Genomic DNA, 21,280 nt, shown 5'->3' with positions numbered 1-21,280 from the left:
CGAATCTTTAAGAAAACATTTCACAAAACATTATGAAACTATAGTGAATAAACTATTGTATATGACATGTGAGTATAAACGCGTTTTCTAAAAGTTGTTAATTGACTTTAGATCCAGTGATTATTATAATTGTCTCTAATAATACAAAAACCCAACACCGTTCGACTTTATTCAAACGGCAATTTAAATTTCTATACAATGTTTACACATCCCTGCACTTTTAGTTTGGAATACGATCGAAAACTATAGTTTATACTTTAAAGTCTTAATGAAATAGGATGAATTTAGGCTCTTATGGACAAACTAGAATTTTCTAGCGTTTCCAAACTAGTGGTTCACCCAATGTGAAATTTATATTTATATTATTTAAATTCGGTGCGTAAATCAATAAAGCATACGTTAGTATAAAGGTATACTCAGGAGATGATTGGCTGATTAAAAAAATAGTTAAAACTTAATTTAATATCTAAATCACGATTACATAGCTTCAACCGCTGCGAGTATATTAAAACTAACCTATTTTGTTGGTTCTTCAATGTATGAAAAATAGGATAATTTATAACAAAAATCTCATAGCTTTTAGTGGATCAACGTACTAATACTACCTTAATGATCTTTACAGACCAACATCTACACTCAAGAGAATAAGATTTAAACTAGCTGTTTGGCCCCACTTTCTCGGGCAGTCTTAGGTAACATTAATTTTATAAATTCAATATTTGACAAACAGAGGCAATGTTAAAGATAAGGTAACTGGGCGTAGTCTGGTCGACAGTTTCCATAGAGATATAAATTAGGTGTTCAATACGTGGATGGATTCTTACGAAGATCATAATTAATTTTTGCATAATAGTTATAACCTACAACGTGAGCAGCATGGTCTTTACTTTTAAATCCTGAACAAATTATCTGGAATCCCGTATCAAGCGCATGATACCCTCCATGAGACAGCTACTGAAAAGAGTGATAAGCGCTGTCTGTTTCCAGGAAAATAGCTCCAAACTTCCGCACCATTCTCTACCTAATGATGTATGCTTAGATTATATGAAATCAATAAACCCATTTCAAGTATATATGTTACATGTTGTTCAACAATTCAATGTACGTAGGAATATTGCCTACACTTAACTGATGGAAAGAACAAACTAACAGTATCAGCAAACTGACACATATTTTCTCCCATTAGCTTTTCAACGACCCTTATGGGTAGGAGTAACTATGATATTTTATGGGGAAAATCATTTAAGTTGTTAAAACCGTAATTTGTGCAGCAATGTGGGTTGTTCTGTTTGTTTTAGGGTCAAAAAAACAATAGCATTAACCGTCGTAAAAGTCTATTGAACAGTTTTATTAACAATCTGATTTTTCCGTGATTTTATAGATGTATGGAAAATTGCTATTAATCATAAAAACTCTAATAAATGAAGAAATAAAAAGATACTCCAAAACTTAGTTGTACGTGCCAATTGTTTTCAAAATCAGATTACAGGTGTGGTACATATCCATATACACAAAACTGACATCCACTCAAAATAAAAGCATTACCTTAACTTTTACATAACATGCAATATAAGAAAAACTTCTTTATAGCCACAATTATGAACCATTTGATTTCAAAACATCATACTTTAAATTTAACTGTTACTTACAAATTGTAATGTATATAGTTTTGAAAACATCCCTATTTTAAATGGTGTTAAAATAGCCCACAATTACGACTAACCTTTTTTTCAGTTTATTTCAGATTGATTGACCACCAAAATACCATTGAGATACATGATGATATTGCCAATAATACATTATCATAATCATGTAAAAGTTTGTGTTTAGAATATCAATATAGTTTACCATAACCTAAAAAGGTTTGTTGAGATAAAAGGAAATGAAGGGTAATGCACTACTGAGATCCGACAGCTGTTGTAAACAGGACATTCTTGTCTTGTTACAGAGTCTTTTCAACACTTGCATGTGCTTTCCTTACATCACCAATTAGGTCTAAAAATAAAATAAAATGCTGATTTCATAACGTGATTTCATAACTTCATAAAGTTTTATAACGTGGCTCTTGCCAGGATTCTTAAAAAGTCGAGATTCTGATTCCTAATTAATTTTACAGCATTAGGAATTTTTTTTAAGGCACGATTTTAAATGTATATAACATACTATGACTTATACTAGGGACCACGAGAGTCTGCAGTTGGCGGCAGCCAATAGCAAGACTTGACTAGTGCGACGTTGCAACATCGTCCGTTCACTAATTCTCGGCACTAATTAAAATATACTAAACAATATTTCAAATCAGCTGGTATTATTAGATTTGGCAACACCGCACTGTCCTTATTGGCTCCTTCGAAGTCACGTGGTAAATTGGCTCCTCCATCAACTGCAGACTCTCGTAGACCGTACTGTAGATACATTGGGGAACGAGCTGGTGTAGTGGTTAGAGCGCGGGACTTCGGTCCGTGAGGTCCCGGGTTCAAATCCCACCAAATCACCAATTGATTTTATCCAAGTGAATGCCACAACCCCTAGGTCTAGCCTGAAGTAATGTGAAAAACAATTCCGGGCTCGTGCCTAGCGTCCTAGGAAAAAAACTGTAGATGCACTATTCGAACAAGGAAAGTATAATAAATTGTTCATTAACTGTGTTAGTCGTTTGGTGTTTAACGTTTCTAAAACCTGACACAGCTTGAAATACCCCTTGATGGTCAGGGGTCGTATTATTATCGCTATTTTAATATGAAAATCCCAAACAAGTGTATACCGACAACAAAATGATCTTTTTCCAAAGAGTGATTGAGTGGTGACGATGTATATTCAATCCCTGTGAAAGCAGCGAATGTCGAAGAAATCAATCACTCCCTGAGTACACACCACGTGCGCGGATAGTGATTTTCCGTTATTACGCAAAACATAACGACGCTTCAGATACGTTTTCTGTTAGAAAAAATACATTCTCTAACTAGCTGAAAAAAGTTGTTTTGTATGTTATCTCATGACGCTCTAATGAGTTGCCTTCTTTAAATATAATTATATAATATGTTTTACTAACTTTAAAATTATCAACTACAAACCTTTTACCACTGACATTTCTCTGGTTATAATAAACCAAAAGTCAATGGCAGACTGAATATAAAGAGTGTCACTTAAGTAAACATTCAAACTACCAACCAAAGGATTGGTTAGAACTATCTAAAAAAATGTTAATGTGAAAAATACTAAATGACGGATATCTGGTTAACGAAGAAATTTTGGAAAACCTTTTATTCTAGATTTTCTCTTTAATTTCGCCTATAGAACCATTTTCCGGAGTTGGGCTGTTAAGTTTTTTTTTTAACGTAGCCATTAGCCGTGGAAAACGTAATGTAACCGTGAAAAACACATCAGAACCTACTTAGGATATTACTTTAATATATCCCTCAGAATAGAAAATCTGTGGTTTTTAGGGAAACTCCAAAACCATAGGTACCAACCTATGAAAATGGTAAGGTATGATTTGTAATATCATCATTCTTGTGAAACAATAACTGTTAATGAAAGCTGTTTTACCTAAGACCGTTTTTTAAAGTAGCCGTTTCAATTCAGCTCTTAGAATTAAAAAGTTTCACATAACAGCATTGTTTACTTTCATAACAGCATAGTTTTACTCATAATAACACGGGTAACGGACCAACGAGGTTCAAGGATTGAGAAAGAAGAAGTAAAATTGTAATGGTTCGAACTTCACCTAATCAGCTGTTCAGTGTTCAGGCCAATTTAATTGTTGAATGATGCAATCAGTGTTTGGTACAATGTTTCGTTGCATCACTGTCAGTGGCAATGAGAGGTTATAAAAGAAAACATAACCTCTCTTAGTAGTTATGAGAAGTGATTTTTGGTAATTAAAACACTGTCGTAGGTAGTGTACGCAACTCGCGTAATCGTTGCGTAAACTACTATTAAAACATGGGACATCGTGATTTTCTTCATATTTTGATTGACGAGGGCTGCAGTAGAACTCTTTTGTTTTACTTCAAACAACCCTTTCTCCCCAATTACCCGTGGGGAAATCCACCAATCATTGCTTCTAGGCTTCTTCTAACGTAGCTTTATGTTTTTTATATGGGGGGATATGGTACAAGTTCATTTTCCATTGCATTGTAGAAATGATTAGAGGATTATAATGTGAACGCTCAGTTAATAGTTGAAATAACCAAATCATTTTTCGCTACAGTATGTTAAAGGTAGCATACGTCTCAATATTTTGCCATTATTATGGAAAAGTTTTAAGATATGTATTTGTACGATAAGCTATTTTTAAAGTGCGTTTAACACCAATAGACATTGTATTTAATTTTTTTATTTCTCAAACGTTTAAACACAATGAAATAATCTATTGGTGGTCTTTGGTTTTAAATTTTACACATATGTAGGTGATGTACAATTAATTTACTCTAAAATTTACCTTAATCACAATAAACAACTTGAAGGATTAGAGGATTTTGGATTTAAGATTGTATAGAGTGACACCTAACCCCTTAAGTAAGAGTGAGTACCCTTAAAAACCTAAGCCAATGGAAAATGTTAAGAAATAGCTTGTAGGGTGAAAAAAAAAACAGAACTAACATTAACTGGCTTAAAAGAATTTAATTGGGAAAGTAACTAATAGCTAATAACACAACTAATTTGGTGGGTGTCTAAGGCCCAATTCACACCGAACGGACGTCGGGCGGAGACGTGGCACGGACGTGGCGAGGACATATGTCCGTTCCTCGCCTCCCCATGTAAACAAATTGTTCAATGCACACACAAGTGAGGGCGGCCGCCCTCCCGCCACCGTCACGTCGCTTCGGCGTCCCTCGTGGCGTATCGGAAGTGGCATGTCCGTAGCGCGCCCGTTGTTCGGACTTCAAATATTGTACTGTACTTACCAACCTTCTTGTGTATAGTGTGCTTGTACTTACCAACCTTGTTGTGTAGAGTTGTTTTTGTGTGTAGATTGTGAGTTGTTTCTTCACTATGCGAGACGACATTGAATTTAATATCAAATTTCGTGAGGAAGTACAACAATTCCCTTGTTTGTACTAATTAAGTTGACAGAAATTAACTAACACCATTGATATTAATAGAAGTAAGCAAAAACCAAAGCGTCTAGTCTACATATGCAGGTTGTCTCGCCACTGTACCGTCCCTTAACACATTTTCAGTGACAACAGCTTTATTATAAAACTAAAAAAACTCGACGTAGACATAAGGTTACAATTAAGCTACAATTTAGTTATTCAGAAGAACAATTAATTATGTTTATTTTAAAAAATTTTTACTAACCTCGAAATATTTAACATGTACTGTAATGAATTGGGAATGTAATTTTTTCAACTAACTACTGTACAACTTAACTTTTGTTAAATATCACATATCATACTTGAATAATCCAGGATGTCAAAGTAATGTTTGAGCTAATTGCAAGTCATTCGAACAATTATGTATGAATTGAAGAGTTTCAAAAGGTTTAAGTTTTAATCAGTTATTGGTTGGTAAAAACACTTGTAAATCTAACGGATTACATGTGCTACTGTATTGTTCTGTAGCACTAAACATCTAATCCAGCTTGACACTAAACGTCTAGCCAACATTTGTGATTTACAGATTAAATCATCGCTAGCTTCAATTACAGTCGGGACCTGACACACAAATCCTATCAGACTTTGAGTGTTCTGTGTTTGTCACCAACGCAAGCTGCATATCTTTTTCAACCTAATTTGTTAAGCTCAACAAAAAGTCTTAGGAGATGAAAAATGGATTTCATAAAACTTTTTGAAGTACTTTTTACTACAAAATGTAGATATATTAAGAAATAATGGTTTCATAAACATAATTTGCTGATAAAAGCCATTTAACAATTAATTCCTGGGTTTTTCAGCTAATAACAGACACATGCGAGATTAGTAGCATCGTAACATCATAAAATCAATAACTCTCAGATACGATTATCTATTTATGAACTAATTTTAAAACAACAATATTGTACGCTGTAAAAACTTTGCTTAAACACAGTGCTACAGCAGAACACAGTTTCAACAGCAAATTTCATCCCTTCCCTACACAGTTGTTGTGGAGACAGGTTGCTATGGTGCTATGGTGGGAGGAAAAATTTCTTAGAATTCTTCTTAGCTTAGACGTTTATAAGGTTATACCTTTAATAAGAAACACTTCAGTTTGGTGAAATTTTTACAAACAGTTAGGTTACCATTCCAAGTCCCAGCTAACTTCTCTAGTTAGCTGTCGTTGTCTAGTTTTAGATTATTTTGTTTACTTATCTCTCTCTCGATTGTTTGTTTTTTTTTAGAACAATTTGAGTTAATCCAAATGTGTACATTTTGCAGAGTTTTAAGTTCAATTAAACACCCAGACTTGGATGAATGCGTATTCAAGATCAAAGCTCGCCCGTGAGAGAGCGCTCGTGAGTGTAAAACTTTTCTTAAAATAAAGCTTTTGGGCAAGTTAAGCTTTCTTAGTATGCTCAATTACCTTTACTACAGCTAAACGATATTGAGACTAACAATTTGGAGATAAATATAATTTAATGGATATTTTTGTGCTCAAGTCGTATTAACCTAATAGAAAGTGTAGTGGGACCCACAAAGTACAATACCCCATTCATTTTAAACAGTAAAAGAATGCATAAAGCGTGGTGTATTTCAAAATATGAACGGAAAACATATTTAACAGTCAAATTATCGAAATAAATAGCCAGTAAGAAAATATCAGGAAATGTCAAGAATATCAAAAGGGTTGTAATTAAATTATGCTATTTTCAGTAGAAATTTTTAATTTGACGACAGTCAAGCAGCTATTACCATGTTAAATGTACCACATTATTATAAATATAATCTTTGAATAGCTTCCAATTTTTTTTAATACAACTTGTAAGTCGCTTGGTTTATTTTACATATTGTTACACAAACGCATTCCAGTCTGGGGAACTAAACATGTTTATTCTTCTAAGATCACATCGTGTCGCGAGATGAAGTAAACAAAAAGTTGAACAATTTTGTTTGCTAACACTTCGTAAAGTTGTAGTTTCTGATACAGAGACTTTATAAGTTTTCTAACAAGTGGGAATCGTTGCTTATGTTTTCTACGTTCTTTGTATAGAACAAACATGGTTATGTCTGTAGCAGACTTAAAAACGAACTAGTATAGTGATAAGCCATTATTGAAAATGTTTTTACTATGGTAATTTTCCGAGAGTTGTAAAATAAGGCAAAATGAGGTATAATCTGGGTCGCTTGGTTCTACCTTAACAACTAAACCCGTGATATTTCAGCTCTGCAAACTTGTTATGTTTTTTGATAACTACCCTCAAATAATTCAATATGATAACTTTATTGTTGTACATAAAGGAGGTGGACAGAAATCTTATTCAAGAACAAAATTATGCAATCTGACCTTTTCTAGTTTTGAATAAAAGAAACCCTGGTGTTAGCCAAGATATGCGTCAGAAGCTTGCTTTTGTTATGGAAAACACTGTTATAACTGACAGTATGATTGAATGTCTAAACTGTTTTATATTTGCAATTGAGATTAAATTATGTTAATTATCCTATAAATAGATTATAGAAATATTTTACCGTACAAATAAAGTAAATCATATTTCTGTGTATAATTTGAAAACGTTTGACTGTTGAGTCAATCGTAAAAAAACATGTAACAAGTTATGTTACATTGTTACTGACATTTTATTAGATCTAACTGATCACATACTAATAAGTTTATTTATTTTATCAACCGCAAGCAAACAAGTTTACTTTTTAGATGTACAAAATTAACAGCAAGGTGTATGAAAAATTTCAATTAACTAACAAAAGGCTTATTTGACACTATCAGATAACTATTGAATTCCTAAAAGTTTTTTGTTGTTGTTATAATTAGGAAATATAACAGTGACAAACCAGGGCCAACGAGCTAAGTGAATCCTTATCCTTCACCATCACATGTCTTGTTATCTACCCCAGTGTTGGCTAGCAACTGACTTGTAACCTACTTAATGTTTCTAATGTGTAATAAAAGGAATTAAATTTTTATTTATCTATTACACTTATACTCAGAATACGCTATAAATATTAAAGACAGTGCAAAATTAATTCGAAGTAAAAAATACAGTAAATTATAGAATATATGAAGTATGAAAACAAACCAGTATTTTTAAAACCGAAATAGATATAAATATTTTCTTGATGGCATTATTTGTAAACAAAAGTTCCACAATCTTTTACATCAAAACTATTTTCAACCCACCCCCCCCACAACATGGTTGGGGGTAGGGGGTGTTTTTCCAAATTGTAACCCCTATTGAATGACTAATTATTTTGAATGGTTTGTCAAGAGAAATTAAATGACACTAATCCGAGGTAGATCTTACACCCCTAGTTAAAAAATATTAAACATGTTGTTTTTGTGAAAAAAACCACCAAATTCACAATTATGGAAACAAGTCTGAATTTTTTTACCGAAATAGATAGAAATATTCTGATTGTAGCATTGATTGTTAAAAAATATTTTCGGCATTTAAAAAAATATATATATTTTTTAAACCACCATACAGTGGGTGACTATTTTTCTTCAAATAGCAATCCCTATAGAGTGACCCATCATTTTGAAGTGATTAAAAAAAAATCAATGATGCAGATCAATGGTGAGGTAGATATCTCACCCCTAGCAAAAACAGCAGGTATTCAAAATTTAAATTGGTGGACTAGGAGCTTTTTCCCTTAAATTAAGTTTTGGAATACTAGCCATTTTCTTTAAGGGTGAGATATCTACCTCGGGTTTGCGTCATAGTATATCTTTTAACAAATCATTCAATATGGGTTGCTATTTGGGAAAATGAGTCACCTCCTACCTCCAACCCTTTAGGGAGGTTGACAAATATTTTTGGTATAAAAGTTTGCTGAACCTTTGTTTACAATCAATGCCATAAACAGAATATTTATATATATTTCGGTCTAAAAATACAGATTTCTTTCCATACTTAATTTACACACTGTATAGTTATAGTCTGCGGTACCCCAAAGCGTGACCTGCTGATGGTCAGTAGTCAGAGCATGTTGGAGGGGTCCAGAGAAAATCCAGTCCTTACTGCTCGGTTATGAATTTAAGTAATAGGAGATTAGTTTTTGGTGAAAATGTAAAAAAAAACCGTGAACAACTATTTTTGGACCTACTCAAACATTCGCCTCAGCTATTAACCGAAAAAAATAGGTGTCTCAGGCTCGATTCCCCTCAGCGAAAAATCTTACTGTATTTAATTAGCTCATCCACCATAAAATTAGCAGCTTATAACTATTTATATAAAATAGACTCTTATTCAACATAGTCCCAATTAAATAGGACGGGGGACAGCGTTAACCTGACCTGATATGAAAAGAATAACAAAAATAAAATCTATAAACAAAAATAATATTTAAAAAAATAAAATTTAGCGAAGGGAAACATTTTTATTTCTTTGAACACTATTACTCTGTATGATGCTGAATTGTTAAACTTCGTCACCAGATTATTGTTTAGCAGGGGAGGGATATATCAGACGAGAGGGAGCACTTAGGGTCAGTAAATAACAGATGAGACCCGGCCTAGAGGTGACATTTAGGGGCGATAACACGATTTGGACTAAATCTCGGGTAGCTCTGAAAACGAACAAAACTGCAGTTTTGTTTTCCTTTTTAAATGCTGTAAAAAAATAGTACAACTTTAAAGAGTGAGGCCGTATACATAGATATTGGTGTATGTATTAATTTCACATTTAATCGTACATTACAAACATAATTTACAATGAATATTAATAGTATTCATAAGTTTACTAATGATATAGGGTTTCCTTAGACTGTTTAATTTCGTCTTAACTACACTTAGACGTACACTAAATCCTAGTTTGGCTTTTCTGTAATAAGGAAATCTGTGATATTTTAAATTTAATAGTAATAATATCTTCCTAATAATTGCGTCTATGAGAACTTACTTACACTACTTTCTACACGCGCGTGGGTTTAGCTTATAATTTTATTTCACCATGGGTCTATGTGTTAGGGATTACCCTTCAAAAAACTCCTATGGGGTTTTTGTAGTATTTTTATTAAACTGTCCTGATTTGGTAAATGGTTTATTCTTACGCATTGATGCTCAGTTTTGTGTGATTAAATAGGTATGATAGGTACTGGATGATAAGGTTTTTGTGTGGTTTTGGACAGCTCACTTAAACTTTTATGTTTTGAAAACGTACACACTTATCTGAAGTAAAAAAATACATTAAGTAATTAATACCAATATATTTCCAGCTGAAATATTTCCGTAAATCTATGTCACTCACATTTCATCACTAATCCTCTCATTGTAACACACGCTGAGCCATTTAACAGACATACGTCAGCAATGCTTAGTGTTGAAGGATAATCTAGTTAAGTAAAACCTGGACTTGAGCAAGATAATAATTGCAAGAGGTTAAATTAAATGAAACTAAATGTACCTAACTTAAATTATTTATAAAAAAAAAATATACTTCATGTTGTTTCTTGTCTCAGGATTACTGTTTTAGATTATAAAAGGTATACACAGTAACTACAGTACAATAACTATTCTCCATCCATGTATGTGTAAAAAATTATATTTATTTGACGACCTCTGATGAGTGAAATGTGTTCTTGACGACCTGAAAATGAAGCTTATACTGCTTCGAAACGCGTAGTCGTTCGACATCAATTTGGATTACTCTGGCAGATCCAGGTAACATTATACCTTTTATAAAAATTTATAATATGTTGTTGTTACTGTCTGATATTAAGAAATATTTTTGGTAAAACATAGCATATTATATGTCAAAAATAATTACGAATCAATGATAAAAAAATAAATATTTTTCATGTGGTATGGATCATATTTGTTTATTAAAATTGTTCACGAATCTTAACCATTAAAATCGTGTAGATTTTCTTGCAAAAAGATCTCATTAGAGGGTACCAAATTTTATGATTGAACATATCCTAACTATAGATGTAAAATTGACATAAGTTAGAGGATTGGATCCAAAACCACTGATTCACAACATTGTAACATATGGTAATACCACATGCTATCTAAATGTGAACTCCTAGAATTTAACTCACATAACCAAACCAATAGAGCAGCCCTATTGCTAAAATTATAATAAAAAATCACTAATCCCAATTAGAGAACAAGCTACAAAATAATCATTCGACTCTTCTATTGTTCTTTAAAATATTTCCTATTGTTTGATGCCTTTATTTTTACAAGACAGCTAACTGATCATACGGTTAACTGAGCAATTCGCGTCTGCATTTTAATCTCAGCCACAAACAATACGCCTCCCCCATCGTCTACATACGTTGTAATTACCCCCCCCCCCTCTCTCCTCCAACAATCAGCTGTTATGTGTATGAATGGACTTGTTCTCAAAATAAGCAATACCTCACTCAACCACGTGTTTACTTTTGTCACGAGTATTTTAATCGCTGTGGCATTGTTCCCCCTGCTATGTGGCATTACTTACACTCTCAAATATGCATTACTTGTTTGTTTACAGTACGATGCCAAGAACTTGGACTATATTACAATAGTGTTTTAGCCTAAGTAGAAAGACCACCAATGGAATATCACCTTTGCCTAAAGACATGTGATTTTATTAAACCAATAAATCATATTTAGTTTTACACTCTTGTGACTTTGAAAGTATAGCAATAACAGATATATGTTATGCACATTCTCAACAACGTTATAATTAAAACACATTCTTTGTTATACAGGGTGGCTGAAAAGTAACTTACACCCCCACTAAACTTTTCACCCATTTGAGATGTTTGAAATCTGTTTGTGGCAACCTTCTTAGGTATGAGGGGCTACAATAATTATTGTCAATTTTGAATGTTTTGCCCTTAAGGGTATTAATGGTAGGGGGTAGCTCAACATTTTCAAGTGACAAGTATAGTCGAGTTTGGTATCATTTTACAGGTCTTGACGAAACATAACAATTAACATAAAGAAAATAGAAATTAGACCATTAATAAAAAAATGGCAGCTAAAACTGATTAAGTCAATGGGTATTAAATGTAATTTTGAACTGCCATTTTGTTATTAATGGTCCGATTTCTATTTTCTTTATGTTAATTGTTATGTTTCGTAAAGACCAGCAAAACGATACCAAACTTGACTATACTTGTCGTTTGAAAATGTGGAGCTACCCCCTACCCCCGCTATCCCTAAGAGCAAAATTGTCAAAACTAACCATAATTATTGTAGCCCTTCGTATCAAAACAAGTTGCCGCAAACCGATTTAAAATATCTCGAATTGTTGAAAAGTTAAGGGGTGTGTACGTTACTTTTCAGCCAGCCTGTATGTTTCTTTGTTCTGTGTTTTAGTATTATAGCTTTTTTTGGTGATTATCATAGGCCTTTGATAACTGCAGCTTACTTGAGAAAACACCTATTTAGGATAGAAGATTTAAAAAAAGTCAGGCTGGGGAGACTACGGATTATTATTAAAAGAGGAGCACCTTTTGAACCTTGATGAGGTTCATTTTCACCCTAGGCAGAGTACTGCAGTTGCTCAATCACATGTATCTGGAGTTATGAAAGGCAACAAGAAATCTTAAGCACGCTTCTGGATACATAGAAAGTCATCAAATAGGGACTGGGTTCACCCCTACTCAGTTAATCAATCCATATGACTCCAAATCTCTAAGACCGAATTTTCTTGATCAGGAAACTGATTCAAGAAGTGAGTTGGTATGAAAAATGTTTCTTAGCTAAGCTGTGCTAAAAGACTAAGATGTAAGCCACCCTATGTTTTTGTTGGTTGGCTAAACCCTTCCCTCCTAAGTAAGAGGGGTGGTTTAATTGCGCAGCTCAATCGCAGCCTAATCAGCGCCGGCTGAAGGGTTGTTTGAGAGCAAATAAAAACAAAAAGAGGTCTTTTAGCGGTGTCTTCAAGTAGGCGAAGCTAAGGACCAAGCAGGGGTTGTACGCAGTCTTTTGGGTTGTGTACAAACAATGGAATTGCTATTTAGAAGTTTATGAAAGTTTTTTTTTTTACTTCGGATAATAGCCCCTTGTTATAGATAACTCTTTACTTTGGTTCACAAAAAAAGATAAATGATCTATTATGTTTTAACCATCCAAATGTGTAACGGCATTGACTATATATAGTCAATGGTAACGGTTTATCTGTTACTAAATAAACTGTGATTTTAAATATCCATATGTAAATCCTAAAGTAAATACCCCCGCCGCAGCAAACCTGCCGTCTAAGCGAATTTCCATTTGGCCGAATTGATTTTCAATTGATCTATTTAAATAACATTATTAGGTTTAACGAGTACCTAGGTTTGCTGCTACAAGGAAACTAATAAAGTAGTGTGTTTATAGTAAAATATTGATAGCTTACTATAAAATAAATAAATTTGCCAAGTTTGATCAAAATATATCCATAAACAAGCAAACTACAACATTTTACAATATTCTCCATAAGAATAACATGGGAATTTTAAATTTCCCATTTTTTTAGTTTTCTCCGTAACCAATAACCGTACAAAAACACTTTGATATACTGAATTGTTTGTTTTTTTAAGCTCTTTAAGAAGGTTTAGAGAAAAATTGGGAAATTTTGTGTTTTGAGGGTAAAAAGTGAGAAAAACCAATTTTTACCCCATAAAACCCCCCATAAAACCCTGTTCCCATGGTCCGATCATGCTGGATCGCGAACTCATTCAAGTTTATCCCGCCTTACACCTTCAAACCAAATTTCATCAAAATCGGATAAAAATTACTCAAGTTATCGTGTTCACGGACACATATATATATATATAAATCTATATATATATATATATATATATATACCTATATATATATATATACATATATAAAAATTTGAACGAATGGTGTTTTTGGCCTCTGGGGACATTAAAATGAAAAAGTAAATCGGTCCCGGGCCTAAGTCTTACCATGAGACCTACGGTAATAGCTACTTCCCTATAGGGAAATTCGCTAAAATGAACTTTTGAGAAAACTACAAGTCACACCCCCATAAACCATATACTTAAAATGTTCGTCATGACGAGAAACCTTGAGCACAACTATCCATTATTTCATAAATTGACATAAGGTTGTAATTCCTTTCTGAAGGAAACTTTCAGTATACCTAATGTTAAAAAATACCTCAGCTGTACTTATTTGTATGTTATTCTTTCAATTTATTTCCTTATTAAAATCAGGTGTGATTATTTGTTTGTATTACTGTGTTTTGTTTTGCTTATTTCAGCTTAACTAATCAATCAATAAAAACTAAGTAATTTAGTATTAACTAAGTGAAAGTTAGTGATAAGTATTAATAAAACATTAATACTTAGAAGTCAACGGCTGAAGCCCGTGGGTAACAGGTAGTTTTCAGTAACATTTATTTTATACTTACATTCAATATACCTACTGTATCGAAAAAATCTTTCACGTGACTAATTTATACATTTTTGATTAATTAGGTAGGCGGGTTTTAACTAGATTTGTTTAATTCATTATATTCAATCTTACATTATACTCGTTAGGCAATTGACAGGTTAGTTAAGATTTAATAGCTATTTACCTTACAAGTGTATAAGAGCGTTTTTACATCACGCAGGTGAATGTTGTGCAACGAGCGGATGCGAGTTGCATAATTTACCTAAGTGATGTGAACACGCTCTTGCGTAACGTGTAACGTACAAGATTTTTCCTGACCCGACAATATACAGGAGGTTACGAACAATATTATTCATTTTCCATTTCACTCATCTTCTAACAGTAACGTTCATTTACAAACAAAAGCTAGGTTAGGACAATTCTTTAAAACATAACAATAAAATTCAAGCGCACAGCTGATTTCTAGCGTTGAACGTCGTTGGCTCCATATAGGTATATTTTTTAAGTTAATCACTCAATGTTATTTAAATGGGTTTCATTACCTCACCGAGTGAGTTTTTTTTTCAACTTTACATCATTCGAGAAGTAAAGAAGTTGTATACATCACGCTTGGGATAGGGAAGTTTAACATGGCGGGTTAGGTAAAAGATATTTAAACTAGTTATAATTTTAAGGTTGGTATTATCTTATGCCAATATTAAAATGTTTTTAGAGTAATGAATGTGTCTAACAAACCATTATATTTGTGTGGTCAATTAGACAAAAACTAACCTCTGTAAAAATATAGCTAACTATAAAAATATAACTTGAAAACATTAAAAAGATTATAAAGACCTGGACAAAAGCATTAGCATTAGTATCGGTCGTTATGATACTTTTTTATTATAAACACTTTTAAGTTTTTACTTAAGATTTCGTACTTAAAAGAAATTAGGATTTAATTTAGGATCTGCAAATGCATTTAAATTCTAAAGAAAATAAACATTGCAAAATTTTCCTACTTACAAATTAAACGTTCCTGGGAGGTCAAACAGTAGGAAATACTGAAAACTCTTCCTCAGCAGTGTTTTAATTATTGACAAACTGGAAATACCATCGAAAGTTCTCTTTCATTCAGTTTGCTTTGAAATGCTCCTTCAAACATTTCTAATTACCGTTACTGAAACGATTATGTTTTCAACAGTTTCTTAAAAATTAACATTCTTTAAAAATCCATAAGGTGATTTAGTAAATTTTGTTCTAAAAAAATAAAGTAAGAACAAGATGTATAGAGAATTTAGCTAATGGAAGTAGCTATTGCCATAGTTTTCAGTCCATGATACAATCTAGTTAATTCATTGATCTTAATGTTTACAAACAATTGCAACACTTGATATTACCAGACAATTAATCGACAGATCCGTATTGATTGCTTGATAGTTTTGTCTGCTTTGACTGTTCATTTCTATGACTCGAAATAGGTACTGAATCAAATCAAAAGTGGTGAATAATGAACCGAAAGTACCTGTTTGGTACCTCAGCATCTTTAAGCTTCTCAATACAGCGAAAATCCAAAAGTCTTCAATACTTCTGGTTTTTCGTAAAACATTGTATTATAGATGTTGTATATGATAGACTCGCTAAAAATCAACAACACAAGACTTTTTAAACTGTTAAAAGTCACTTTTACATTTTTAAAACTATTAATTAGTTTTTTTCACCACACTATGATGTTTTAGCTGTTTTACATACGTTAATTGGTGGCTGAAAGTTACGTTTTGCTGGCCATGCTAGCTGTAGTCGTTTTGGGGACCGAGTAGGTTTTGACATCCCTAAGGTCCCAAAACCAGCTGTCCACTTACTTAAAACATGAATGCATATTAAATACACAATCAGTATCTATAAAATTGCAATAGAATTTGTTTTATTGCCAACGTTGCCTATAAACTATTTGTTATTATTTTTGCTGATACCTCATATTATTTCTTCACAATACCTTAAATTTGTAGTTGTGTTGACTATCAGTGTGCATTATTATTGTGGTGAATAGTGGTAATAGGGTATAGTGTGGTGAAAAATAGCGTTCGTACCACGGACCGAAATGGTTATGCAGCTCACGATCGAAAAACTATCTCAAGCCGGAAAAAACTAATTTTCGGCTCTAGGTACGAAATATACTAGGTTTACTATGTTTTAAACTGGATTGTTTAGTCACATCAAAAACATTATGCATTCAATTACAAATGCAATGGCCAATGATGCTGGAACGTAGTATTGTGGTTACTGTCTGGTGACTTTTGTAGTGTTGTGGTCATCATTGTGGCTGCTGTGGTGTTGCGATGTGGTAGTATAGTGACCTCGGTGACGTGTGAGTGAACACATTGTTGGGGTGGCTTAATATAGTGGGCAATTTAAAACTAAAATGATTATAAATTTTGTTGTTTGATATTTTTAGCTACTAAGGTTAGATGCTTATTTTATTTGAATCAGTTCGTTTTTTTAAATATACTAAATATCCTCCTTAATTAAGAATCCATAATTAAGATGAAAATGGTGGGAGAAATGGTTTATACAGTATTCAGGACAGTATGTGTTTAGCCCTGTCATTTTTTTATGTATGCTGTATGCTATAACTATTAAAAGTATAAACTATAGAAAAGAGTCGCAATTTTTAAGATAATATTATAAATAGCTTTTATTGTTATGTAGCAGGGTTAAAAATGCCTTGCTAAAGCTAAAATAAAATGAACTTAAGATTGATGTACATTTTTACAGTTCGTTCATGTACTTTATGGTCGTAAAAATGGTAGCAGAAAATAATTAACCGCTTTTTATCGTTTTATGCGTTCTTAACCCGTCGGTAAACACCAAAATAGCATTATTTTCGTTAAATATTAGTCCACATAGAGACTGTAAAGGTACAACATTCGTCTTCCCTCATTTATTATTTAAGGGATTTTCTGTAACCACATTTAAACTTTTAAAGCCATTAATTTAGTTATGGTGTTCTCACAAATTGATATTATATGGCAAAGGTATTATATACACGTGGTTAGCTGTTTAAATGTAAAAAAAACCTATTGGATTATGAATCAAAAGTGCAACGTGTTCGACATAATAAATAGGCCGAGTTTATTTGAGTACTGTTTACTGTCATTGTATGTTAACCAATTGATTAAGCTTACTAGTTACAAGTGTTTTTACTTAATCGCACTTTTCAGGTGAAATAGAAAATAAGTAGGTTATTTAACATATTTCTCAAAGAAAATGGTATAACTAAGCAATCCATAAAATATTTCTGTCTGAAGTGGGTTTTTTCTCTTTCTAGTTGAGTACAAGTTCTGTATTCAATGTTGATCTTAAATCAAATACAATATTTATAGGTTAGATGAATCTTCTTTAACAAGTATCGTGAGGCGGGGATTAAAAATAAACAGACTGGAGGCAACGGCGGTGCAAGAGGAAATTGAATTTTAAAGTTATAAATCCATTTTTAAAATGCAAACAAAATAGGTCAGAGCAGATTTTCGTCATAGAAGTAATGAGGGTACAATAAAGTTTAACAAGACTTTAACGAAATGAAACCATATTGTTGTTTGGCTTCTATTCGTTTTTGTTATTTTGTACTATTCATTGTGAATGCTTAAAATCGTTATTTGTTTTAACGGAATAACTCTTTATTATTCTTTCTATTTTCAATTTCACGAGAATAGGAAAACAAAATATTTACCAGGGCCTATAACAAACTCATTTTTCGGTATTTTACGTTTGGCCTTCGTCAACGCTATAGATATTTTCATTTTTTTATCACCTCATATATTTTTCGAACAAACCAAATTTTCCATAGTTCCATTGACTATTGGAACAGTCAAAGATAGTACATATTGTTAAATGGTCACTATTCAACATTTTCTGTATTGTAATTTTCCGTAACTGCTAGACTTAACATTAATACCATCAGACAGTTAGTTATGACAGATAGTTTATGACCTTCAAACTAAATTAAATTAAGCTAAAACTAATTAAATATATTTAAAATTACCCGAAAGATTGTTAGCTGTGAGTTTTATGGTAGTTATGTATTCAATACATGACATACCCAGAGAAATACAACGATTTTATGTGGTTTGCCATGAAACTATTAAACTTTTTTTTGTTTTCAGGGCTGTTCCAAATCAAAACCTGTTCTACTCGTGATATCCCTGACTGGAATCAAAGTATGCAGCCCAGATGGCAAGGTAGGTCTAATCTGTATAGTATTGCTTATCATGAAGGAAGCCTAAGTAATTGTGTTGTGCTGTAATCAACAATAGATTCTGGTGCTGAAGACGTCATGTCAATCCTGATAGATGTCTTGGGTCTTCAGGTGATGGTGCATTTAGCTAATTAAAAGCCTTCCAGACACCATTGTTGATCACCTCTGTTAATGTTGGAAATTGACTTTTTAAATCCAAGCTCTAACTTTCTTACTTTACTGAATGACTTTTTTTGCATAAATAGTATTTCGTACCGAAGGCCGAAGTCGAGAACTTAAAACGATCGAGAGCCGCAAAATCCGTTCGGTCCTGTGGTACGAACACAATTTTTTTACCACGCTATACAAAGTTGAGAAAATATAATACAATCAAAGCACACTAAGTACTACTTGAACTAGAACTTTAAGGTTATGTGAAGAAATATTTCAAGGAATCAGCAGAAATAATAATAAATCGTTGCAAGGCGACGCAATAAAACGTCTATTGTAATGATTTATTGCGCGCCGAAAATCAGCTTGTATATTTATAATACAATAAATAAACGAACTGCTGATTTTCGGCCCTAGGTAGGCCTATATTATAACCTGCTCAACCCCCAAATGACGACGACAGCTGGCATTTCGTTCCTGGACTGCAGTACGTAGCTTTCAGCCTCCAATTATCGTTTGTAAAACAGCTAAAACATCATAGTGTGGGGAATATTATATTTCGTACCTATGGCCGAAACCATTCCTGTGCGTGGTACGAACGCTATTTTTCACCACACTATACCTCATTACAACTATTCTCCACAATTATAATGTACTATACACAGATAGTCAACATAACTACAACTTAGTTATCTGAAGAAATAATTTGGGGAATCAGCAAATAAATAATAAATAGTTGCTAGGCAGCGGTGACTAAAACCATTCTTTTGCAATGCTATGGATACTGATAGTGTATTTAATTTGCAGTAATGTTTTAAGAGAGTAAGCGGGTAGCTGATGCGGTCTAGGGATGTAAAAACCTGCTCGGTCTCCAAATGACGATGACAGCTGGCATAGGCAGCAAAACTTTCAACCCTAATTAACGTTTGTAAAACAACTAAAAACATCATAGTGTGGTGAATAATATGTTTCACTTTAATACTATTATTTATTGTGCACACATTAGATTTCATTATATTACTTAAAACCCATAATTATACGGTGATTTATACGATTTTTTAACAATTATGGTAAATACAAAGATGAATAAACCGTAAATAGATCACACTCGTTTGAGTGACGTGCGGTTAAGTGGGCTTTGACTGACAACCACGCAACGTACTTGCTGAGAGTTTCAACTTGGTGTAGAAAATACTTACAACACGAATATCCTGTCAGATAAATCTATTAAAAGAATAAGTTGGGCATTTACAGTATAAAGTAATACTATGACCTAGTGTAATGTAAATTTGTCTATTATCTGTTTAAAAACAAATCTGTCAACAAGCCGTAATTGTTGTTTGGCTATTATCATTCGTTTTAGCAACTAAGTTCTTAATTCCTTAGCACAATGACTACAGTGCTTTTTAGATCTTCTTGAGACGAAAACCCCCTATGCACTAAATGTATCTGTAGATGACAACGACATGTTTCCGTTGCGATTGATGGATAGAGCTTTCAGAGTCAGCTTAGCTTATCAACCTAACATGTCCTCTTCTTATCTAGTACAAAATATTTGTTAACGATCACACCATAGGTGGCAAGGGTGTAAAGTTGCAGTGTTATTTGCGTAGTAAAAGCTTTGAGCATAAAACTAATTTACTCTGCGTTGCCTCCAAGGTTGATTTATGACAATATAATAGGTTTACGTACATTTCGTCATCAATCCTAATGTAGTCTTAGTTTCGAAACAGTTGTTTCATTTTCAAGCTCATGTCGTCTCACAATCATTTGAACACAATTTCGTCGTCAATATAAACAAATTTATCATTTAAGATACACGAAAAACAGGGATACATTGGTTTAACATAATAATGCGCGGTCGGCCTTAACACGCATGGCGGACACGACTCAACTTTAAGGGAAACAATAACAGTAGGGATGCAAAGACTGATATTTTGTGAAATACTTCTAAAGCCATTGTTCATTTTGTAAATGCAAGACATTAATAACATATGTATAATTTATGAACATGAAAATTGGCTGTTTAGTCTAAACAAAAGTTCCAATTTCTGCAGAACAAAGAAGTCAAAAGCTGATTGATGAGTTGCCAACTGTGCTGAAACCCAAGTTTGAATAAAGCAACGCTTACTTGTTGAATTATTGGAAACGATCAATTTGTCGTGAAACAATTCATCAATGAATGACAACGGATCGACAGCTGCTGTTGGCCGTTGATAAATTAGCTTAGCACAAGCCTGGTGTGGCCAGCGAACTAATATTGCCCACATTTTCAATAGAGTTTTTGCAAATTAAAAAAATTAATCTTTTTCTGTTTCAACGTAGGTATTTTGTTTCCATCAGCACCATAATTGATATAAAATGTTTTACTAAATTAAAGTGAGTTAAGGGAAAATTGTAAGTTCAATTTTAGCAACTACCAATCAACCACCTACTCCAAATCCCTAATTTCTT

At 32.9% G+C, this 21,280-nt stretch overlaps 1 protein-coding gene across 1 annotated transcript in view; it reads left to right on the top strand.

The window, feature by feature from the left end:
* Window positions 1-21,280, top strand: part of LOC128989421 (tensin-3-like) — a 567,672-nt gene that overhangs the window by 287,126 nt on the left and 259,266 nt on the right. The window contains exon 4 of the mRNA XM_054411311.1: window positions 18,585-18,659. Coding sequence (XP_054267286.1) covers window positions 18,585-18,659 — 75 coding nt within the window. The remainder of the gene's footprint in view (window positions 1-18,584; window positions 18,660-21,280) is intronic.

Source organism: Macrosteles quadrilineatus, unplaced genomic scaffold (genome assembly GCF_028750875.1).
Source record: "Macrosteles quadrilineatus isolate MER2022 unplaced genomic scaffold, UCM_ALF_1.0 Scaffold_3__2_contigs__length_128488019, whole genome shotgun sequence".
Lineage (NCBI taxonomy): Eukaryota > Metazoa > Arthropoda > Insecta > Hemiptera > Cicadellidae > Macrosteles > Macrosteles quadrilineatus.
Note: the sequence above shows the minus strand (reverse complement) of the source record. Positions and strands in the feature narration are given on the sequence as shown.